The 24,970-nt window shown below is 38.0% G+C and overlaps 3 protein-coding genes across 3 annotated transcripts; 1 reads left to right on the forward strand and 2 right to left on the reverse strand.

The window, feature by feature from the left end:
• Nucleotides 1-311: 311 nt before the first annotated feature.
• Nucleotides 312-10,604, reverse strand: LOC128209669 (uncharacterized). The gene is made up of 3 exons (XM_052913807.1): nt 10,461-10,604; nt 3,014-3,733; nt 312-2,026 (listed from the first exon to the last, which is right to left on the reverse strand). Exons 1-3 carry the CDS (start codon nt 10,479-10,481, stop codon nt 1,367-1,369), a joined length of 1,401 nt encoding a protein of 466 aa, XP_052769767.1. The 5' UTR covers nt 10,482-10,604; the 3' UTR covers nt 312-1,366.
• Nucleotides 10,605-18,402: 7,798 nt separating this feature from the next.
• Nucleotides 18,403-19,761, forward strand: LOC128207870 (neuronal acetylcholine receptor subunit beta-3-like). Its single transcript, XM_052911048.1, has 2 exons — nt 18,403-18,890; nt 19,029-19,761. The coding sequence occupies exons 1-2, from the start codon at nt 18,403-18,405 to the stop codon at nt 19,759-19,761; spliced, it is 1,221 nt and encodes a 406-aa protein (XP_052767008.1).
• A 1,261-nt stretch (nt 19,762-21,022) lies between these two features.
• LOC128207873 (uncharacterized) lies at nt 21,023-24,970 on the reverse strand. The gene is made up of 3 exons (XM_052911051.1): nt 24,635-24,970; nt 23,350-24,038; nt 21,023-22,918 (listed from the first exon to the last, which is right to left on the reverse strand). The coding sequence occupies exons 1-3, from the start codon at nt 24,954-24,956 to the stop codon at nt 21,161-21,163; spliced, it is 2,769 nt and encodes a 922-aa protein (XP_052767011.1). The 5' UTR covers nt 24,957-24,970; the 3' UTR covers nt 21,023-21,160.

Below are 24,970 nucleotides of genomic sequence, written 5' to 3' on the forward strand. Positions count from 1 at the left end.
CTCATGATCATACAGTCTCGATCATAGTAAGGTAGTTGAGACAGATCCTCATGAGCATACAGTCTCGATCATGGTGAGGTATTTGAGACAGATCCTCATGATCATACAGTCTCGATCATGGTGAGGTAGTTAAAAAAGATCCTCATGATCATACAGTCTCTCATGATCATAAGTCTCAATCAGGGTAAGGTAGTTGAGACAGATCCTCTTGATCATACAGTCTCGATCATGGTAAGGTAGTTGAGACAGATCCTCATTGTCATTCAGTCTCGGTACCTATTTAACGAAAGTTTGAAAGAGAAAAAATTCAAACGACTTTAACATTTATTTGGAATGATCACAGAGACTGTTTAGTTTACAATAAATTTAAATATAATTAAGTATATAATAAAAAATATCATTGGAACAAAAATATGTATAAAACAATTAATATCATATTCGTCCTTAATATCATTATAGTGTAAAGGCGCATATTCCTATTAAAAACATTTAGTACATCACACGGTTTAAAAAAAAGCTGATACCATGATTCTTTCATCAACAGTGGGTGGGTTTAAAATATATGTTGTCAAATTGAGTTATCTCCAGGGGCCATGATTACGAACAGTCTCAAGTCTGAGTTCAGACTCAGTGCTAAAACTAAAAATCTTCATTTCATTATAACTTCGAGTTGAGTATTTATGATGACATTCGCTGAATTTCATAACTATCCGAAAGTGTACAGGTACTCACTTTATCTTTGAAAACAGAATGGGATAAAGATGATTCTTTGCAATAAGATAACAATGCTTTTGTGGGTCTGAGTTTAGACTTGGACTTGACACCGCTCGTATTCATAGTCTCTGTGCTATATTTAGTTATATCGTATAAATCGTTGACTGTTCAATTAAGAAAAATATAAGCACAAACATAGTAAAAAAACACAGTGATATATTTTCGAAAAGAAAGCATTAAAAGCGAAAACTGAAAATATGACACTGCGTTCTATACTTGTATCAATTGAGCCCCAAATGCTTTTAAAATCTGAACAATAGTAAAAAAAAAATGAAAACGATAAAAAAATCATTTTCATTTAAATAATGTGATAAATGTTCGACCTAGAGCAGATTATAAAATTGTGTTAAAGGTGCCAAAAAATTATGTTTAATGTCAAAATATGTGTATATATGACTAATCAACAATAAAATAACAATCTTAATAAGTCATATTACGAAACTTATATCAGTTTATGAGTATATATAAATATGCAGTAAAAATGTAAATAGTCAATCATGCATATAATTATATACTTACTACCACCCTTTCCCCACCCACACCATCCGGCGTACCGATACTACAAAACATACTCTTTAACACCCGGTCCTCGCTAATAGTCGATGTCCTCGTCCAGATCTTTTTTCACTTCCTCTATTGCCTCTATACGCCGGCCCATCTCTTCGTCGTCAGGGGAGCTACTGCGTGACTTACCATCATCGCCGTCATCGTTGCGGGCTGTGGCGCCACCGTTCTCATGGCGGTCGTTGTTTCGCCTCTGTGTGTTCTGCGGTGGCTTCTGCTTTTGTCGGTTTGGTGGCTCCTTGCCACCTCGCCGCGGTGGCGACTGCTCATCTTCCTCTTCGTCGTACCTGTTCTGAATCGGCTGGCGACGTTTGTCTTCTGACCTGCGGGGCGGGGAGTTTCTCCGCTGTGGCGGTTCAACTTGTGTACGATCGTCGTATTCCTCGGCATCCTCGTCCTCTTCGTTACCGTTTTGATTCTGGTAGCGTTGATATTCACGTCCCTGTGCGTCCTCATATCGCTCAGACGACCGACGCTGCTGGCCGTAGCGGCTGTCATCTCCATTTCCATTCTGGTGTGCGTCCCCGTTTTTCGCCCTGTGCGTGGCGCCGCCACCGTTGCGCTGTGGTGACCCGTTACGTTGCGGTGAGCGTCTCATGGTCTCTTCCGGCGCGCCCTCCTGACCACAAGCCCAGAAAACATCACCGCTCTTTGAAGTAACGCTGTTCAAACCGCTGATGCTGACCACCTAGAAAGATACAAACGTGGTTATCAAGCGAAGTCATATCAAATCTTTGCTTTTTTAAACCTTTTTAATGTATCCTTTTCATTTATAAAGACATCTGTAATCTGATATGGATCACTTTCTAGCCCGTTTGCTGGGTAGAAACAAGGACTGATGTACATTTTAAGAAGCCAAGAGAATGTTCCTTTGATGGGATTCTAACCCACGACCTCTTGGGTGAGAAGTTGACACCTATACCTGTACATGTAACACTATTGTATGACAATACGCTTTTTAAAAGAACTTAACACTTCGGTTAAATACTGTTTAACTTCACAATAAAAAATAAGCATAGCGCTGTAGCATAAATGTGAAACCTGGATTGACGTGAGGACAAGCTGCTCAATTGTAGTTAACCATTATCAGCTACAACAGTCTATCAAACATGTACTTTAAATATCAAAGTAGACTTTAAGTGGTTCCCAAGTTTTTTTACACGTTTACCAGGGACCAATGTTTTAGTTTTGCCCCCACGACGAATAAAATTTAATTAATTGGAATCTGCACGACAGCAGCGATATGAAATACAACAGATCGATTACTCATTCCGGTGCTAAATGTGGATCGATGGAAAGTAAACTATTTGTGGAACGGTTGTTAGCGATACCAATACACACTGGTGCTTAATTATTCCAAAACTTGGGGACATGCATCAGCAGCATCTGTATAACAGGGAATTGAATGAGCCTAGTATTTTGCTCAAACACTTTGTTGCTGGTCTTGATTGATTCATTTGACGTCACAGTCATGTTCCAAAAATATTCAAAGTTAAAGTTAATACCATATGGAATCATCACCACTTATAAAATTAACTGAAGTATGACAAAGATACAGAGTTTGTTAGCTGTAATATGTATATATTTTTATATAAAATACTTATTATGTACCTTCTTGTATGGTGGACGGATGCTGTAATATGGCCCATTTTTATATAAAATACTTATAAAGTACCTTCTTGTATGGTGGACGGATGCTGAAGAGGGCGCTGCAGGGCGGCTCTTTCATCTCGATCATCTCCGTGATACTCCGAAGGATGTCCTCGAACTGCATGTTGCTCCGCGGGTCGAAAAAGTATGTCTGTTTACTGGAGCGGACAGTGTTCGATATGACCGTGATCGTGAGTGGCCTTCCCCGTCCGCCACCGTTCATGGAACCATTTGACCGTGGGGCCGTCGGTGACACCTTTTGTGAGCGGTTTGCGCCGCGGCTGTCGTAGCTGTTGCGGCCACTACCACCGGATCCCGCGCTAGGACCGCCGTACTCCAGATCTCCGTACCGCCAACGCTTGTACAATTTCCTTGTATCTGAACATATGTAGATGGTCGTCTCATCGTCCTCATGAATTTCGTGTACGTCGAGTACCTGCTCACCACTCGGCCACTTAAACAAATAACGCACCAGTGTCTTGTTTATGCGCTCCTTTGTGCGAGCGATTTCGTCCAGCAGGCTGTCCAGAGTGGGGAACGTTTTCAGCTTAAATGAGACCTTGACGGGTTTGTCGAATTTGTTTTTTTCGCCATTTGTGTAGATGGTTAGAAACTTGGCCCTGATTCCCGTCTGCAGGCTCTTGAGTGAGGGCCGGCTGACCTCATAGCGCCCGCCGTCCCGCGGCTGCTTCCGCTGGTTCTGCTGCTGGTACCGCGCGTACTCATCGTAGTTCTCGTCGTCCATCTAAAATGAAAAACAACAACACAATAACAAACGTGCGTTACTATTTTGTCGATTCCAATTTAATTCATCGTCGCGACAAAGACAGCTGCTACGATTCGCAGTTTCTATTTCGTGAATAGCAACCAGTACCTGATGAATGTTCAATGTGGTAAGAGTAATTAAACACTAAGTCCAACACGGTTGTTCACCCAAAGTACTTAAAAATGAAAAATAATTATATCTTAAATTCACACATAAAGGTTAAATGAATGATCACCATTAACATGAAGTTTAGGAAAACTGTTTCTAAGCAAAACCGTTTTTATTTTTTAGATAATTTACTTTGTTAAACAAACACCCAGTGTTAGTTAACATCGACGGCTTTAAGCGTTGACTTGACTTAAAATGTGTCGTGATTACGACGTTGCTCATAATATATGATGGCTGGCTTCTTTGAAACAGCTAGAATTAAACCGAGTTATCAAGATTTCATCAACAATTGTCACACTTCTCTGACTTCACAAACAAATGGTTTTTGAATAATTTACTATTAGTAATTGCTGTACTAATGAACTCTATTAGTCAAAGATACTTTATTTTCTATCGGCCGTTCGATCGTTATATATGAAACCAAGTGAACATTTGTTTAAAGAGTATCGAGTACGTCCGTTATATTCACTTTGTAAACAAAAACACGTTCATCGCAAGAAACGTTTAAAATGACGTTCAGTTCCTGACTTCGAATCGACAGACACGTTTCTGCTTGTATTTTTCAGTGAAATTTCTTTAAAAAAAGATAAACATACTACTTCAATGTTACTTGGTGCATACTAATTAGCAGAAATGATACAAGGTTACCTGTAATAAAATATATGTCAGTCGCAGATTCCACGTCCGATTTTCCCATTAACATGAACGGTGACGCCGGACGATTAGAAATTTTAATAATTCATCGCCTTTTCCATAGGTAATACAAACAATTGATTTCCCCCGCGTTTCCATGTCAATATTTTGATAAACAGTACCTCTCAGCGTGCTACTGGTCATTTGGGTAACATTTACTTTGATGGTTAATTGTTCGTGTTGAACGTAAATGTATTGTATACGAATATACGATTCCCACCCTGATAATATAATGCCCATGTCGTACGGAGTAAATACGTCGGCTGGGCGACTTCAGCCATATCCCCCGACGGAGTATGTCTTCTAGTTGCAAATATAATGGTTGTCAAGGCTATTTCGCAAAACAGTACTAATCAATCAAAACAATGACCAATGCTTGCGAGTCAATGTTTCAGGATTGTTTTCTAATATAAACGTTGACTGTCGACTAATGGAAACATGAAATGCTTCATTTGACGGCTGACATGCAAAAGCCTTTTTTTCATAAAGTCACGAATGACGGTCATATGCACCGAGTTCTAAACATCTATAATTCAAACATCATCTCGTCCATCATATTGTTCCATCATCTTGTTCCATCATGCGTTTACTACAGATTTGATACATAAGATATTGTTAACAGAGGGAATACAACATAATCACCACATCTAAAGCTACCCAGACGCCAGACATAACGGTAAAGTTAGAAGGTAGTTGGCAGTTGGAGATTCGAATATCCAACCATCTACTAGTTGGCATTTGGGAATTCAATTAATCAACTACATAGTAGTAAGATGTTGATGTTGATATTAAGCTACCCGACCGTTTCAAGTTGGTCATTTGTGAATATCCAACAACCAAGGTATAATCTGAATCCTCAACTACCAACTGGTTGATATTGGATATTCGAGAATAACCGAATGGCAGTGTTTGAATAACCTATTGGCGAATGCACGAAAAATAGTGATTTAAAAAAGTGTTTGTAGCGAAGATACATATATGTACATGCAAAATAATACATTTAGCCTGTGATTTTTTTCCAAATGTGTACCTTTCAACCATGAAACAAGACACAATTTGATATACCAACTACCAACTGGTTGGTAACTAGCAACTGATTGGTAGTTGGATATTCGCAAATTACCAACTGAAAATGGTCGAGTAGCTTAACATCATCATCTAAATACCAACGAGTAGTAAATTGAATATTCGAATCCCCAACTACCAACAACAAGTTGAAGGATGTCCGATTAGCGCAGTGGTTAGCGCACTCGCTTCTTGCATAGGCGGACCCGGGTTCGATTCACGGCCTTAGCGCATGAGGCTTTTCTCCGTGTTCTCCGATTTTCCCCACAACACAAGACCACACTTTCGTGTAAAATCGTGCCAACGAGAGTGAATAATTTATATTGCGTATATTTTTGTAATACCTTCTCCACAATCGTTGTAAAATAAATATGTTTAAACTAAATTAACCAACAACAAACTACCTCCCAACGTTACCGTCATACAGCAGAATCTTATACGATTAGAGGTCCCCAGCAGAGTATCATCAATATGTTTAGACTGTTACTAAGCAATAGCTCGGAACTGATAATAAACCGACTGACATAGGTTTTTTCTACTTTGAAATTTAAATGATGACGCTAGTAAATTCACGGTACGTGATCAATTGTGTGTGTGTGTTGAATATTTGATGACGATGACTTTCCATCCTAGTCCTTTAAACAATGTTCGTGTATTTAAACGTGCAAGTAAAACATCGATCGGATAAAGTTGGTACAGGATCGCCAAATATAATGCTCATGCAAAGCCTAACAAAAAGGGTGGAGCTTAACAGACCACGTAATCATGGTTTGGGTGACCTCTGTTGACATTGTAGATGTAGTACTTTCTAGGCCCAAAACCTCCTGTTTATTTTCTAAAGACGCCGGATAAGTCAAAATACATTTACAAGAGATCCTTTACATCCAAATGACATGGTTTGAGCAATACATGTATGTATTGAAAACCAAGTTATCCATTACTACCAAATGACATGGTTTGAGCAAAATGTGTTGAAAACAAAGTTATCCATTAAGCATGGTTTGGGCAACTTTTTGTCGAATACCAAGTTATCCATTACTTCCAAATCACATGGCTTTAGCAATATGTGTTGAAAACCAAGTTATCCATTTCTACCAAATGACATGGTTTGAGCAAAAATCACATGGCTTTAGCAATATGTGTTGAAAACCAAGTTATCCATTTCTACCAAATGACATGGTTTGAGCAAAATGTATTGACAACCAAGTTATCCATTACTTCCAAATCACATGGTTTTAGCAATATGTGTTGAAAACAAAGTGATCCATTACTACCAATAAGAATGGTTCGGGCAACTTTTTTTGGAAACCAAGTTATCCATTACTACCAAATGACATGGTTTTAGCAATAAGTGTTGAAAACCAAGTTATCCATTACTACCAATAAGCATGGTTCGGGCAACTTTTTTTTTTTGCAAACCAAGTTATCCATTACTACCAAATGACATGGTTTTAGCAATAAGTGTTAAAAACCAAGTTATCCATTACTACCAAATGACATGGTTTGAGCAAAATGTGTTGAAAACAAAGTGATGCATTACTACCAATTAGCATGGTTCGAGCAACTTTTTGTTGAATACCAAGTTATCCATTACTACCAAATAGCCTGGTTTCCGAAGCTTTTGATGAAGACCAAGTCAGCCATTTCTATCAAAGAGCATGGTTTGGGTAGCTTTTGTGAAGACCAAGTCAGCCATTTCTATCCAATAGCATGGTTTCGGAAGCTTTTGTTAAAGACCAAGTTATCCCTTACCACCCAATAGCATGGTCTGGGAAACTTTTGTTGAAGACTAAGTTATCAATACATCCCAATGGCATGGTTTGGGCAGCTTTTTTGAAGACCATTTTTTCTCCCACCTCAGATAAGTACATCCCAAAACTGGATCATGCTGCAAATCTTTATCTTGCCCACGGGCAAAGATAAAACAAGTACCCGCATGGTACTTGTTTTTTTATTGTCATCACATAATTACCTCCCTTGCTAAAGACCGTCGTCTGAAGCATCATTGAAACCTTGTCATGTGGCAATATTCAATACTTATTATTCAAATGGCACCAAAAAAAGTTTTCACGCTGCATTCAAGAAATAATGCTGCATTCTCATTATAACTATTTAAAGAACGATTTGACATTTACATAATCTGAATCAATGCGCGCATATCAATGACAACCATGAATTGTCACATAGCTATACGCAAATTGTTTTCACTACGCAGAAAAGAGTTCCAGCGAAAAAAATCATTTTTATTTTGTTTAAATGAGGTGGCAGAAAAAGCATCTACCATAGCCGATCAGATAAGATAGATTCATCCCAACTCTCGCGCAGGGTGTTTTACGGAAACACGGTAAACCTCGAAACACCCTTCGCTCGGATTGAGATGAACCTATCTTACACTCGCGGCCATGGGAGATACTTATAATCCAAGTTATCAGATGTGCATGGTTTGAGTATTTCGTCATCTTAGCGCAAGAACTCAATATCTACTTCTATTTCTATATGCAGTTATTGAGTTAATGCACTAAGGTGACGATTTACAAGTTATCCGTTACATCCCAATGGCATGGTTTTGACAGCTTTTATTGAAGACCAATATCTTAAACACTCCAGAGTTGACCATTGATGCAAAGCAATAAAGGGTTCATCTTTAATATGTGATGTTAACAAATTCGTACGGGACTGATTTACAATAGAAATCTAGTCATACGAATATTCATTTATCGGTTCCAATAAAACAACACGTGATTGCTCTCTAACAGTCAGTGTACAGTGTACATTTAGGGGTGTAACGATTCGTCAAAGAATGTATCGCGATATATATTTAGTAAAGCTAGACCCGTATCACGATATATTGCGATACGAATTGTATTTATATTGTTTACAATATTCAAGTAATTGCGGATACGCTGGTTAAACTGATGTGTATATTCTATAATAAAGATTTTTCATTACCAGTCTAATACTGTTTACCTATTAATATGTTACAGCTGCTTGTTTATTTAACATTATTTAACAATATTGTAATTAATGTGTTGCAAATGGAGAAAAAATACCCCAGTTGTTCAAGATTAAATGCAGTACTAAACATACATTAACATGTTAATGATCGAATCGAGTCTTTAACTATTTTTAAGTTTTATTTGCAGTATGCATGTCATCGCCTGTATATATGTAAAGGTTAAAGCTTTAAGTCAAAATTCAAAGGGGAGTAACTGCCGCGTAGTCAACCATGTCGTTGTATAACCAGACATCCGAAAATGTTGTCTGCTACGCATTTTGGAGGGTAGAATGTGCGGGCGCATCCGCCCTCTCCTTCAATCATCCAAGTTTAATTTTATTTCAGTATAAAAAATAATAAAATGCACTCAGAGTGCAACAATTCGGACTAGAAAGTGTTACAAGTTTCAAGGGGGAATACATCCAAACCCCTTGCCAACACTTAAAACAAACACAAAATCGGTTCTGTGGGAGGATCGCAAGTGAAAAGGTTACACCTCTTAGTTTCGCCCCATCTAACTTCAATTCCTGGAACTGCCCCTGCTAGCGGCTAAAATATATTATAAACATGTTTGTGTGTTATCTTTAAGCGTGCTTAGGAACGACCACAATTTTTTCATTAACGTTGTAATTGTTTTTATTGTGGCTGTTGCTGTTGTTTTCTATAACATCTCCCATTTTTTCAGTGTGTCAATACCAGTCGAGGTTTGGTAATTGAATTACCAAACTTCATGGGCGGTTACGAACTTTGGTAGTAACTACCAAACCTGGCCAACCTGTCACTTCAAAACGTGAGCATGTATGCTCCGCCGTGTTTTGGAAGCTTTGAATGTTCGTAGTGACTATTTCGACCGGCTGAATTTAGTAGTTACTACCAAAACTCATTTTGAAATAATCAATAACTTGTACTAAAACAAACACGTATCTTATCACCATTGACCACGAAAGAATTGTAAAGACATGTAAGGAAAATGAATAATAGCACGGTTATTCAAAGTCATCTGTGTAGTATTAGTTTTGAAACAAGAAGCCGCAAATGAAAGGTCTAAGAAACATAAATTTGAAGCAAAAACTAATCTTACAGAGAAATTTAAAGTCCGAAACGGTTGGAAATTAGTCTGTTTTAATATAATATTTAATCATTTGAAATAGAAATCGTCAACTTAGCAACCTGGCAGTTAGTGAAATAGGAAATGTATAGATGAGTAATGAACGTATGCCTTGCAAAGCCATAAGCGGCAATTCGATGATTTTCTCTCTTCGGAATAAATAGTTTTCAGCCAAAACATGACAAAACATGATAATTATATGGTATTAATAAGCTGGAAGCTGCCATGGTTACATACGGATATAATTCCATATATAGCAGATGTAATGAAAATTATAGATCCAAATTACAGCGAAGGTGGAGAGCCAAATAACGGATTGTCTAAGCCTAAGTCATGTGCCGTGGCATTTAATATTTGCTAGTGAAAAGTATATATTATTTTACATTCCTATAATCACTAAATCAGAAGAAACGGCACTGTTAATGAACGCTCTGATATACATGTTGATAGAAATAAGATAAGTTAAGAACGCTTTCTCCCGGCCATGTCTCCGATTTTTGATGCCAAATTCAGTTACAATTATTTCTAAGGCATTTTTTTCTGCGTGTTTTACTATTTGAGATTCAATTCCGAAAAAAAGAAATAGCTGTTTCAATTGAAGATTTCGGTTAAATCCAAAATGTTCGTCAAATATTTATGCTTTTATTGAATAAATAATGAAAAGTACATTTATTTACCTCTTGATAACGACGAACCATCGTTGTTTTTCTTTCTGTATTCACCAACAATAACAACAAATGAAACTTGTATATTTTTCTTCAAATAGTCATATAACCAAGAAGATTTCGAAATGCACGACTGGTAGAGACCTTCAATTATGGATGTCCGTGATCGGTTGGTCTGTCTTCAGTCCATCGGCACACTTCACGCCAGATGGCTGTGGTGAGAGGGGCGTTAAACAAACGGCGAGGGCTGCAAGCGACACGAGACGTGTTTACGTAACCGCCTTAACAGGGTTTTGTGTGGGAATTGAAAGATGTGTGTACTTATCATAATTTAACATAAAACGAATCAGATATAATATGACATTCTGGTCATTTTGTATCTTCAAGAAATCACTTTTAAAGGATCTGAATACCGTCTGACTTTTCATCGAGGGAGAGTGGGGGAGGGGGGGGGGTGGAGTTTTTTGTCCCATGGTATGCGTAGAGACTGATTCATTGCACACACTAATACTAACTGACTGGGTTATGTTTTATTCTAATCTTCAAAACCAAAAGGTTGTACAAAAAGGCCGACATTTAATTTAAATGATAGGCTAAGCTTTCTATATGGTGGTTAGACCAAACGTGTCCGTATAATCTAGTTTCTCAGGCACCGTCACATTCATTTTCTTACCCACACTACATCTCTTTTATTCCAAAATATGAAGTACTTTTTTCTTTTTGAGCCAAATTTAGATGATCCTGTGGCTACATGTTTTCGTGCAAATACCTATTTTGATATCAAACGCGTATATTCCTTTTGTATTATGTAAAACATGTGTAATATTTTGTCCACACCCTTATAAGTGTCATTTTCACAGTGCTTAAGGGCATAATTGGTTTCAGTCTTGAAGTGAACAAATAGTTTAAATAAAATATTCACGCTCTCCCTCACCCATTTATTGAACATATGCCTGACAAAGCCTTACTTGACTAGATACCATATTTTCTATCTAATACATTGAAATGTTTGGCTTCGTCCTTGCCGCTTCATCCTTGCTGCAAACATCAATATTTGTATAATGTAAAAAACGGCTAAATTACGTGTATGCTGCTTGAGATCATGTAGGCCTGAACTTTTGGAACGACCCATTTTACAGAGTATCAATTAATGATGCGCATATCGATTTACCAACAATTAACAGGTATTGTTTCTGCTGATAAGATCGATCTACGCTGAAAGTGGAATATGTGAACAAGTATGTCATACTTAGAAGAAGGTAAAAAAGTAATTAACTATTCATTTATCAAAATAAACACTAAGAAATACCAGAATAAGATTAAAGCATGTATTTATGCATTAAGTTAATGTCCATATACAATTTCTTCAGTAGTGCGAGGTGTTTAACGCAGAAAGGTTCAGAGAACAAGCCAACCGAGTAACGTTGTAAAAAGTATAATTGTAGAGAAAAATAACAATACTGCAATACATTACAGCGGCGAGAATGATGTCAACGGCGACAACGATAACAATGGTGTATTTTTATGGTGATGTTGCTGTTGCTGCTGCTGCTACCGATGATCACGCTGACGACGGTGGCGATTTCAACGGCGACGACGATGACTATAATGTGATGATAATGATTTGTTATTGCTATGTTGTTGCTGATGACGATGACAATGCTGCTGTTGCTGCTGCTGATAATGACAGACAGACAGACAGACAGACAGACAGACAGACAGGCAGGCAGGGGCAGGCATGCATGCAGGCAGACAGACAAACAGACAAACAGACAGAAACAACTTGGTTTGGAGGACTGAGATATTTGTCATATACCGGAGGTCTCAGACACTTTAAATGGCCATATTCATTTCCCTTCTCGCCACATTGCCTCTTGTTCCCCAGTGAAGGATGGAGTCCATTCATCATCTATTATTTATGCGGATACTTTCAGGTTCGCGTGCGGAGATTTCCACTAATTGCGCTTCAAAACATTGTCACTATAGCAATAACTGCCGCACAGGTAACCCCAACAAAACAACGGCAATTTTGTCAGTTTAATTCATTCCATATTTCCAAGATATATTAATATTTCATAAGGACAAGCATCACCGCAAGACGTGAATGCGATTAATATAACATATCATTGACAAATCTAAACTATCTGAAAATCAACAGGCCATAAAGCTTCCACTATACCAAGTCATCTTCGACGCTTTGATTAAATTCTCCATCACATGATATATAATATATTGTATATCAATAGTTTACAATATCCAGCCCTTGTCGTTGAGACCAATCTTTTCCCTAACATGTAGCCATTACAGTCTCCAACATGTAGCCATTACAGTCTCCAACATGTAGCCATTACAGTCTCCAACATGTAGCCATTACAGTCCCCAACATGTAGCCATTACAGTCTCCAACATGTAGCCATTACAGTCCCCAACATGTAGCCATTACAGTCTCCAACATGTAGCCATTACAGTCTCCAACATGTAGCCATTACAGTCTCCAACATGTAGCCATTACAGTCTCCAACATGTAGCCATTACAGTCTCCAACATGTAGCCATTACAGTCTCCAACATGTAGCCATTACAGTCCCCAACATGTAGCCATTACAGTCCCCAACATGTAGCCATTACAGTCTCCAACATGTAGCCATTACAGTCTCCAACATGTAGCCATTACAGTCTCCAACATGTAGCCATTACAGTCTCCAACATGTAGCCATTACAGTCCCCAACATGTAGCCATTACAGTCTCCAACATGTAGCCATTACAGTCTCCAACATGTAGCCATTACAGTCTCCAACATGTAGCCATTACAGTCTCCAACATGTAGCCATTACAGTCTCCAACATGTAGCCATTACAGTCCCCAACATGTAGCCATTACAGTCTCCAACATGTAGCCATTACAGTCTCCAACATGTAGCCATTACAGTCTCCAACATGTAGCCATTACAGTCTCCAACATGTAGCCATTACAGTCTCCAACATGTAGTTGATTGTTTTTCGAATAATAAGAAGAAATATTGTCTTGCTATTGTATTTTGTGTTTTTTATAAGTTAATTTCGATCTTGATTTGAAAAAAATAATATGTTTGTTCGTTCCAATGTTATAGTATCCAGGGGCAAATCCAGGATTCGATGTTAGAGGGGGCGTAACTTTGGAAGCGTAACCTTTTAACTTGCACCTCTCCCTTAGAACGGAAATTTATTTGGTTTCAAAATGTTGGCAGGGGTGGGGGGTACTCCCCCAAAATATTTTTAACACGTTCGAGGGTGGAGGGTGTGTGTGTGGGGGGGGGAGGGTGGAGCGCTAGAAGTATGTTATGTTTTTTTTCGATTAGTTATATTAGTTTTCACCAGATATATTTTCAATGAATGAGATACCTATAGGATGTTGTTTACGTAGCGTTTAAGGAAATCAGAAATCTATTACCAGTGTTCACATGTTTAACAAATATGTTTCATTGTAATGTAAGGCATAGTAGTTTACCATAGATTATATCACCATATTATAATGATGCCTAAGCAAAGAGCAAAAATTGATTGTTTTTATAAATCTAAATAAAATAAGGCAAAAAAGAAGTAAAATCAAAAGGAAACATTTTTATTCTTCTTATTCATTTTTTTCTTCTGATTTTCAGTTCTTATTATTTTCCTTTAAAGACTTTACCTCAGGGCTGGGATACACTTTCAACAAAGTTACTGACGTTATGTTCGAATACAAGTCAGTGCGCTTGAACAAAATGCAATTAAATACCTCTCTATATCCTTTTTAGTCATATAATAATCATCCCTTATCAAGACGCTTAAATTTAAGTCATTTATGAGGCAAAGTATTCATTTACGGGACACACTTTATCAGCACGGAAGTCAAAAAATATACTATTTGGACTTTTACATATATTTATTCTGAAGCAATAGAAACAGAGAAATGCATTAAAATATTGCTGTGAAAGTCAAGTAATTGATAATCATAGTATTGTTCGTATAATAGCTGATATATAATTATTATTTAAAACTGTTCTGGTTGCTGTACACGTCACCAAATGCAACTTATTATATAATCTTTATAACTACAATAAAATAATATCTGTAAACATTTTAAGCTACACAGTAAACTGTTTTCCTATGTCCAAAGCTCCATAGACAAGTACAGCGAGGTCTTTAATTTTACTAACATTATTTGACACGGCCTCTAAACGCCAGCTCCACCACTTTACGGTGGTGCAAATAAAAAGAGCTGTCGACACTTCCGTGGTGGAGCTGTGCCCTATGTTTACATGAACAAACCTGAGTATGATTTATATTTTATTTGATAATTTCATTTAACGGACATAATTCAAACATCGGAGAATGTGGTACCGTGTAAGAACACTTCTACTGTAGGTTGGTTGCTATTTGCAATATTGTGCAAACTGTGGTGCCAGGAGCTTTTCTCCCGAATCGGACTTGTGCATATTTTGAGATCTGATTGCATAGCAAGTACATTTCGGTGCTTACACAGCCCGTAAGAACATTCTCACGCCTTGACCGCACACTCGGCTATGACTTAAATACACGAAGCGTTTTCATTGGACGGCTACCATTCAAATGTTATCCAAAGTGAAAGTAGAAATACTGCAACAAAAAACGTTCTATTTGGATAAATACGCGTCTTACTCAACGAGTTTTTATCGGTAGGAATGATATTTTAAGCTTCTCTTTCTAATGCATACGCAAAGTTTGCATAAGTCAGTCTGTTCTTAACGTGTTTTAGGGGGAAACATCCGTTGTTTCTCAACCTCCCGGTTCTTTCGTAATGGCGAATTTCAGTTTCTGGTCGGTGCATTTTGTTTGAATATGCCGTAAAGGTCAATCTTACTAGCATAAAAGTTATATTTTTCTTGTAGATGGGAATCTTACCTTATCAGAACAGTAAAAAATATTAGATTATTTCAATTATTTTAGGAACTATGCTCTATTGATTAGGTCCGTTTGGAATTGATGATTTTTTGCACATATTTACCATATATTTATTTATATATTATACTAATTTTCTTTCATGAAAAATGACATGTATTCACTATCTTGACCGAAATAAATAAATAATTAAAAACAAAATATGAAATAAGTATGTATTACTGTATCCAGGCAATGTTACGAGCACCTGTGATGGTGACCATGTATTTAAAGTCGATTGAAATATATCAGTTCTATAACTATTAAATTACGTATTACTCTTATTTGTTTATTATTTATTTCCCATCGGTCAAAAAAATATATACATTGGAAATACAAATTATACAAGAATTTATTATGTATTAGTGAGACAATGAGACTATCTACGCTAAAAGTGTCAGCTCTAAATGCCACTGTGTCAATAAACAAATACACAGGAAATTGTCCCCTTCTGTGACCCAGTGCCATAAACAAGGGATGCACAGCAGGGAGTAACCATGCCAAATAAGTCCGATAGGAATCTTTCGTCTCCTCATAATAATGCATGGCGGAAGTGTTTTCCGAATCATACCATTTTAATGTGTCTTCAAATATCTTGTAGGAAATTGACTTCATTGAATACTTTCCATATTTTATCAGGCGCGTTAAACACGCATATGTTTATGAGGTATTTCGAGGGTTGATCGTGTGCTTTTGGGTGTTCTGTTACGAGTAAAACACGTTAAACATTTCCTTTTGTACACTGAGAATCTAACTACTTTGGGAGTTGTAATTACAGAAGCAAGTGTTTTTTTCATTGGCGACAGGCTTGCATTTTATGTTCTTGTATTGACGGATTTCTTTGCCAATGCGGTCTTGTGTGATTTTCTGTATAACATGAGGATCGTTCGCCTTCCAAATCGGGCCATGATGTAGAAGTTGGTACCTGAATCGGTACTTTTCATTCAAAATCCGCCATTTTGTTTGCCATGAAACATTTTTCTCACTTAATGTTTGCATGAAACGAAATTACGTCCCCCCTTGTTTTCTTTGCTCGCCTGCTGCGCTTCCCCACGGTAAATTGTGCGGATAAACACGGTGTTGCTTCAGTTGTTCGACATCAAGGTTTATCCCTGAAGTATCCACTTTAACAGATGTGTATCAATATGCATTTAATCAAGTTTGATAATGAAAAAAGGCAAAATGGAAACGTTTACTTCAATGTACGTTTGTTTAAGTTACATTCAATTGTTTAAATGGTTCTAATTGAAACACAAATGTCTTTTAATTGCTGTAAAACATAACCGATGCTCATACCCACTGTCTATGTAAACTGATATTGCAAAACGGGTTTTAATTGGGAGGTCGGCAATAGTTCCTCCAAAAAACTGTTTTACGTAATAACCAAATAGTTTTTGCTTTTCGTCATAACAAAATAAAAACATTTAATATTTTTATGTAGTGTGTGCCTCATTCGTAGGTATGAATATATCATGGGGATAGAATATGCATTCCTAGACTTTCCTTTTAAGACAAACATGGTGAATATATATATATGAACAACTTTTTGGACCAGAAACGTAATTTGCTTTTCGCTATAACAAACATTATCAACATTTGCCCACGATTTTTGAAAACACTAAAAATTGCTCAACATATCGCTCAGTAACCGAGTATAGTGTACATTTTTACGCTTAGCCTCCGCTAGGTTTTATAAAAATTGATATGAAAATAACAAACTTACAACGATAATCATTTCCGAATCGAGCGGTATTTTGCTTCACGTTATAACAAAATGTGACGTTATAAACCACGTGGTATGTCCACACTGTAAATAACACTGTGGATGTGAGCCACCGAGGATCCAGTTTCGGCCACCTTCACTTACTCCTCGGTTTACTGTCGATAGTAAATTTCGTTATTTTCAAAATAAATAGGATATTTAAACTTTCAACAAAAACAGAATAATATATAAAAGTTACGCTTAGAAAATGACACTAATTATAATCCAATTAATCGTGGACTTTTATTCGGAGAACCCCTAGGTTACACACAACTATATTTACCAGTATAGTTATATGAGTCTGGTACGCGGTATTCAGAGGCTTTTAGCGGAGTGCATTGCATGTGTTCAAGGTTGGCTGAATTTTTTCCAAAATTTGACATTATACCGTTCGCAGACATTAAAGGTACGTATATACATGTACATACCTTTTGCTAGATTATGGAGATATGGTGCTACCATAGAAGTCGACTAGGCTTTAACTAACTTCAGGCAATCGGTTCAACTATCATTAGTTCATTTGGCAGATACCGAGAAGTTCAGTGTGTAGGTCAAAACATGCACTTTTCTTTACCCGTCTTAGGCGCGTCCGTCGGGCGTCCCGAGGCCATCTCAATAAAGATTTTAGTCGCAAATTGAAATTATCTTAGAACCATAGTTTCATTACTTTGCTTGATATTTTTGTGATTTTAACCTGAGCCCGTATCAAAGATGAACATTAAGATGAGGACATAAAAAAACTCAATATTTAATCGTTTGTGACGTTTATACAGATTTAAGATTATCGAAGCTACGACAAAGTTCCTTTATGGAAACGGCGCCCCGGATTTCATCTTGGATATGGGATGCCTCGAGGGAAAATAGTAAGACAGTTCTACAACATGCAAACAAGAATTATACACGCAACCAAACAAAATGGAAAACAATATTGCCAGGTACCGAGAAAGCGTGCGACATCAAATGTACTATTAAATATATTGATGTCAGAGTGTTTCCGACAAACGTATCGGTCGAATTCAATTAATTTTGAATCTATAACACAGTACTCTTATTGGCTACAAACTTCCCACATGACCTTAATGCAATAGTAATGGTTGAATCTGAATAATTGACTTTAATAATAAATTCGACCAGAATTTTCATTGTGCACATTCAGGTAAATGTACTTATAATGTTTAAGCTACCCTTCTAACGACATGACTTCGGAAAATTTTATTTTCTATAACTAGAAAACAAATCAACAAAATCTATGAGCACAATGCTGACTATGAACGTGCTATTGTTTGTGTTTATTTATTTGAAGGTGGTGCAATGCCTGTCCGACCCGTTGGGTTACGTACCGCCGGCCGTCGGGCTGACTACGCTCTCGTATGATGAAATGGAAGGACTATTCACGGATTTATTTTTCGGTTACGACAAAACTATTCGACCGCGACATCAGCAGGGGGACGTGGTGAAGGTGGGCATCTTATTCACCCCACAGTCGATCACAAGCCTGGATACCACACAACAAGTGCTCACAATGACCGGCCACTTCCGGGTGGTATGGCAGGACCACATGCTCACATGGGACAGCCACGGGAACGGTGGTACCACAGAGCTTAGGCAGCAGTTGGGCAAGATCTGGTATCCCGGCCTTCATCTCGACAGGGCACTGGATAACCGCATCATTGGCGACCCATTGGATGATACCGTCCGGATTCTCGACAATGGAAACGTTACATGGATGCCTTCTGGATCCTTCAGGTTTGTTTTTATTATTTAATTTTTCATTTCAATAAATACAAATAATTTTGTAATTATATGTTTGATCCATCATTTTTCATATATATTTATATGGCTCCTGTTTAACTGTCTTAAAGACAATACGATTTTCAAAACCAGTTTCCAGTGTGACGCGGACGTCCGCTACTACCCGTTTGACAAACAGACGTGCACGATGGTAATTTACCCGGCAGCCGTGAACATCGCCGTGTCCATGGAGCCGGAAGATGTCAATCTAGCGGAGTTCACCGAGAACGGCGAGTGGGAGCTTGTCGAAACGTCATCCAAAGTCGTGCCCGTCAACACCGTAGACTTTGTCAGGTTCGCGTTCACTCTAAAGCGGCGGACAGGGTTCGTGGCGTACACAATGATATTTCCATTGGCATGCCTGTCGGTGATTAACTCCGTCTCTTTCCTCGTTCCTGTCGAGTCTGGAGAGAAAGGCTGCCTTTCCATCACCGTCTTCCTGGCGTACGCGTTTTTCATCACGTACGTGACGAATATGTTGCCCCACAACACCACCCCGGAAATTTCGCTGTATATAAAGTACCTGAGCGTAATCCTGTTTTTCAGCGTCGCCCATTACGTGTACGTGTGCGCACAGAGCCGTATCCACCACTGCTACGGCGGCCAGCCATGTTCACTGCTGAAGAAAATGCGCTATAAAACTAAACGTAAGGTAGGACAGGCGCAGAAGCAAGCGGACGACCGGAAGCTCCGACTGAATGGGAATGAGGAGATCACATGGACGGAGTTCCTGAGGCGGCTTGATGTTTTCATGTTCTGTTTCAGCATGGTCTGCCTGGCCGTCATCAGTGCATCGTTCGTCGTCGTGATGAACAGCAACGCTTGACGCGGTGTTGAAACATGGAAAGACATTTCAAGGCTTAACTTTCCACTTGTAAACAGACTGTCAGGATTTTTGACCTTGACTGTAAACTCATAACTGACATTAGAAAAAAGAGCATAGATATGTAAGAGTTATAATGTTCGGCCAAATGCGATAACATTTGTAGAATTATTCACGTCTCAAAATATCAATGTAAATATAAAACTAGCGATACATGTATATGTATTTACGGCTATAGATTAAAGAAAAAAAAACAAATCAATAAGGGTACATATCTATACTCTCCTCACACTTTATTGTATTGTATTGTATTGTATTGTATTATTAAATAACAATTGATAAAAATTATATTTTGACCATGACATATCACATATATCTTTTACTGCTTATGTACGCCTTATGTATTTGAAATAAAATCTAACTCTATAAAAAGCATTCTGGAATAGGCCCTATTAAATTCTTGTGTATACATATAGTGGTCAACATTATATTATGTCCCATGAGAAGACAGTTTTCCAATACATTAAATCCAGTATACCCGCAGTCAACCGTTAATGATTTTAATCAGGAGAAAAGGTTGATATGAACAGTGGCTGAGTACTTTGTATAATATGATGTAGACCATTTAAAAGCTTTAATACTTTTGTTTTGTACTTGCACTAAATAAATGGTTTTGTGGCTGTGTCGCATCAGACCATTTATCTTCGCAAGTACATACTAACAACTATTTACCATTACTAAACACGAACACTTTTATTTAAAATAAGAAATCAGTTTTTAAGTGTTGTTTTTTTACAATTTAAATGGTGATATTAACTAAATCACTGGAGCGGATTCGAGTTAGGAATGCTAACATTTCTTAACCCTGTGTGAACGTAATAAAATTATATCAACCGTGGTTAAGAAATAAAAATTTAAAGTCAAGTGTTTCACTTTGTAAGGTTTATACTGAGTATTGGTTAAAGGTTGTTAGTATGAACCCACCTGAAGACTTGATGGCAAATATGATAAAAAGGCTTGGCTCACATTACTTAAGGTGATTAATAATATCTAATGAGTAGTTACGAAAACTTTGAAACACTGAATGAATAAGTAACAATGCGCCCAGAACGTTTGTTTTTTGTTTTAAATATAATATAAATAAATACAAAATAGTACAAATGTTATTGTTATACTTGAAACAACAATGTTATCTGTTGTTTCCAAACATGATAACCACTACAGATTATTTTTCAGCAAATTCATATTCCAGCATTGTCAATGACGTCTTTGCGTCAATAAAAATACGGGCCTTATCATGCACTTGGGAATTTTGATTGTGTTTATGAAATTTCACATTTATCGAGATTCATACACTTTATTAATTTCAAACAACGTATTTCAAATTAAATCCATTCATACATTAAAGTTTTGAGCTACTGGCTGTCGATCCGGTTTTGGTATTCTTTGTGCCGTCGGCGTCGGAAAATGAATGGGTGAATTCAGATATTTTACCATTGTACATACGATATACGCGGGCATTCGCAACAAACGAGACAAATATAAAGACACCCTGGCCGTTCGTTAGTATGATAAACAGGTACTCAAACACTGCCACGTTCGTAAAAATGAAAATAAAGCCAAATATCCACGAGACCCCGGTCAGTGTCGCCAGTTTGGCATATATTTTGAAGTAATTTCTATTTGATTGTGTCGATGATTTGATTGACGGAAGACGGCTAATTTTTACGATAACCATTAGGAATAACACCAAGTTTGCAACGATGACAACAAATACGGGCAGTGCAAACGTGAAGCCAATCAAGTAAAGCGCTGACAAATTGCATATGCCGTCTCCATAACCTACGCTGCTACCATTGGACCGAACATGATCGGTAACTACCGTTATACCTACAAACAAACCGGAAGCACTGACAGTGTATAGTGTATAGAACGCCGTAGTTTTCACTTTAGACCCTGATTTCCATTGTAGGTTTGTAAATGATCGGAACATATGCCAACAACAGACGTTCATCCAAAATATCACCATTAGCCAAGCAAAATGACCAAGAATCCCAATAAGAACACATGACCAGGACGCTATCACGGAATACTGCCCGGCTCCGAACTGGAACAACAGTTGGGCAGGAATTAGGCTCAGTATGAGCCCAATATTGTTGATTCCCGGCTGTGTCCGGAGTTCTGGGAATATGCAGTAGGTTAGAAGCGTCAAGAGCAGACACAGCACTGACAGACAGGTGAACACCATTGTGACAATGCCATTAGCGCGGATCGATTGGCCTTCTGTTGTTAGAGTTGTGGGTCCGTTTGTTGTTAGATTTTGTCTTGCGATGTATTCATCCAAACACACTTGGTACACTGTATCATTTAGGTCAGTGACCATATTGAAGACATACTTAGCGTTTATGGCTTCCCCTGAATGTAAGATATAGTCATTCCCGTCTACATCAACTATCTCGTTTAATGTTAAAGTTATCAATGGGCAACTAAATCTCGTTGTTAGTGCAGGCGGCGTTTCGTTCCCATAAAACTCGTAAAATGTTTTTTGTATTCGGAACAAAATTGACAGTTCTTCTAAGGTTTCCATTGTCGTAGGGTCTGACATGTTGACATATCGGCCCTTTGTGAAGTCGGTTTTAGAGTAGTCTTCGAAATTTACTAAAAAAGTTATGTTAAAGTCAGTATATGTTGATATAAAGGTGATTGGCTTCCCATCAAGGGCAAGAATTTCGTCCAAGGAACTGACATTAAAAGGAGGGTCAGTTTCCGGAGCCTGGAGATAGAGCTGTACTCGAACTAAAACATACTTCACAGGTAGGCCTAGGTAAATGTTTGGTGGTAAAGGTAACAATGTTGTTTCCGTTGCTTGTGTTGGCATATCTGATATCGTTGTTGTTGTAGTAGGATTGTTTTCAGGCAGAAACAGTATGGTGAAGTTGCGAACTGCTCTGTACAATGACAGGTCCAATAGAAGTAAGGTTATATCCCCCTGAACCAGGTCGATTGATTCCTGCAGTGTGTCAGCGTGGAGGGCGGTCATCGGTGTCAGTTTAATGTAGATCCGGTATGCCACACCACGCAGCGTCTGAGCTCTGTTTACACAAACCCCGGCAGAGGAATATCGCTTCGGAAACCGGCATGTCACGTCTCGGCATTCGCCCTTGAAATGTGAAAACATCCATGATGGATATCAGTCAATATACATTCATATACCTGGAGTTATGGGAGCATTTGATCAAAACTGATCAAGAGAGAGAGATAAGGGTAGTTTTTTCAAATACGATTTTATTTGTCGCCAATACGATTTCTTTAAGGACGTTTGTGTAAACAGCACTTCATAATTAAATACACTGTGTTTAATTCGTGTCCATTGAAGAGTAAGTGTTATTGGTCCGTAACATGTAAACTTCATTTGCATGACTTTAGTTTTATGATAATTTATATACCAATTTTAGTTCATGCTCAGTTTTAAAAACAGGTAATAGCTGTTGGGAAACAGTACGTTTTCAGTTGAATGCTGGACATCTTTACCACAGGACCATGCACTACATCATCAAATACCAATTTTGAAAGAAGTATTAGTACGCATACCTTAACTGGATCATAGAACTGATTTGAGCGACATTTGGTATCAGGAGCCTGGGACACGACGTCGGTCTCATCACCAGTGAAATCCAGAAGTGTTGAAAACGAGGGGAACAGTGTTACAATAGACGCCCCCGTGCACTGTTCCGGGGTGTCCAATGCGTTGCAGAGGTGACAAAACACGTTGTTGTACCCATCAAAGGGTGAATGGTAAGATCCACATGCTCTGTCAATGAATGAATCGTATTGTTTCCAATTACCGGTGAAGTTACATGTGTCTTTTGTCGATTTGAAACAATAAGATGTGTTAAAATTCCCCGGTGGCTTTTCGAATACGATATTGCAGGACACTGTTTGTTCTAGCAAGGATAAAATGTCCTCATTAGTGGCTTGAAGTAGATTGACTGCTTCTGCGTCGTTCGTGCACTTTACGTAGGGTAGCCAACTGACCGTCTCCTCGGCGAAGTTACAGCGGGCACAAAACTGGTTGATGTACGTGTTGCCTGTGAGTAAATCAGTGACCGGTCGACGTATCGAAATGCCATTTAAGGTGTCACGGTTGGCGCAGCGGGCTATGTCGTCTGCTCCTGTGTAGCGCGGGTCGCAGGCGGTATACATGAACAGCTGCCTCCCTGTCTGGTAGTTGTCGTCACCAGTCCTGTACTGTGCCTGCTCGCACGTTAAATACTTCCAGTCTAAAACAATCCTTATATTTAGATAGATAGTTAAAGATGAACTCTTACTCACGAATAGGATTTACCACAATTAATACAATTGTTTAAATATACCAAGAAAGATAAATAAATGTCAAAAACAATGGTTCTTATGAAGGATACCGAGTTAAATTTGAAAGAAAGGTGCAGAAAACACGGTATTTCTACCTTATGAGACGATAGGATATCACAGTAAAACTCTAAGCAATCCCCAATCATTTAATATTTTTAGCTTTTCAGCTATTAAAAACATTGTTACAATCTTGTTATCTGTAATCAATATTTTCCATAAATGCATTATTATGTAAGAACTTAGTTTATCACTCAAAATGTATGTTTGTTATACATGTGCATGTATTGCTTTTGAAAAAGAGACCATACAGTATGAGATTTTCCAAACAACCCAACTATAAAAGCATTTAGATCTTTAAGCACATGGTCTTATATCTTTCAGGAGATAATCGTATCTTATTGGACACTAAATCATTTGGTTTCAAATGATATATTATAACAAAGCAATCGTATAATAAGGCACGCGACCAATGATTGAAGATGCGCGTATACATGTTTAAACTTACTGGAAAAGTCCACTTGATCTAGAATGTCCGCACAGCAGTTGCCATAGATCGGACACGTGGTAATGTTGCACGAGCACCTGTCACAGCATCGGTCAGGTAGAACAGCGGGAAGCGGTAGCGGCAAAGTGGGAAGGTTCGACTCCTGGCCCTTCTCTAGCGTTGGCGGAAGTGAATTGCTACAAGCCGTTTCCGTTCCACAGAACCCGGTCTGCACCGCTTTTAACATAGCAATTTCCGTGACATTGAATGAAATGCACGATGCATAATAAACACATTTCCAGAACAATACGAACGAGAAAACAATGATTTTATTCTTGAACATCGTTGATTCCTTTT

Source organism: Mya arenaria, chromosome 11 (genome assembly GCF_026914265.1).
Source record: "Mya arenaria isolate MELC-2E11 chromosome 11, ASM2691426v1".
NCBI classification, from domain to species: Eukaryota; Metazoa; Mollusca; class Bivalvia; order Myida; family Myidae; genus Mya; species Mya arenaria.

Excerpts from the sequence above, each read along its gene's own strand:
- LOC128207873 (XM_052911051.1), bottom strand. The coding sequence starts at position 24,956 with ATGTTCAAGAATAAAATCATTGTTTTCTCGTTCGTATTGTTCTGGAAA. Across the intron at positions 24,039-24,634 it reads AGATCAAGTGGACTTTTCCA|ACTGGAAGTATTTAACGTGC; the intron begins GTAAGTTTAAAC and ends GGATTGTTTTAG. Across the intron at positions 22,919-23,349 it reads AGTTCTATGATCCAGTTAAG|GGCGAATGCCGAGACGTGAC; the intron begins GTATGCGTACTA and ends TCACATTTCAAG.
- LOC128207870 (XM_052911048.1), top strand. The coding sequence starts at position 18,403 with ATGCTGACTATGAACGTGCTATTGTTTGTGTTTATTTATTTGAAGGTG. Across the intron at positions 18,891-19,028 it reads ATGCCTTCTGGATCCTTCAG|TTTCCAGTGTGACGCGGACG; the intron begins GTTTGTTTTTAT and ends TTTCAAAACCAG.
- LOC128209669 (XM_052913807.1), bottom strand. The coding sequence starts at position 10,481 with ATGGTTCGTCGTTATCAAGAG. Across the intron at positions 3,734-10,460 it reads TGGTTCGTCGTTATCAAGAG|ATGGACGACGAGAACTACGA; the intron begins GTAAATAAATGT and ends TTTTCATTTTAG. Across the intron at positions 2,027-3,013 it reads TCCGTCCACCATACAAGAAG|GTGGTCAGCATCAGCGGTTT; the intron begins GTACTTTATAAG and ends GTATCTTTCTAG.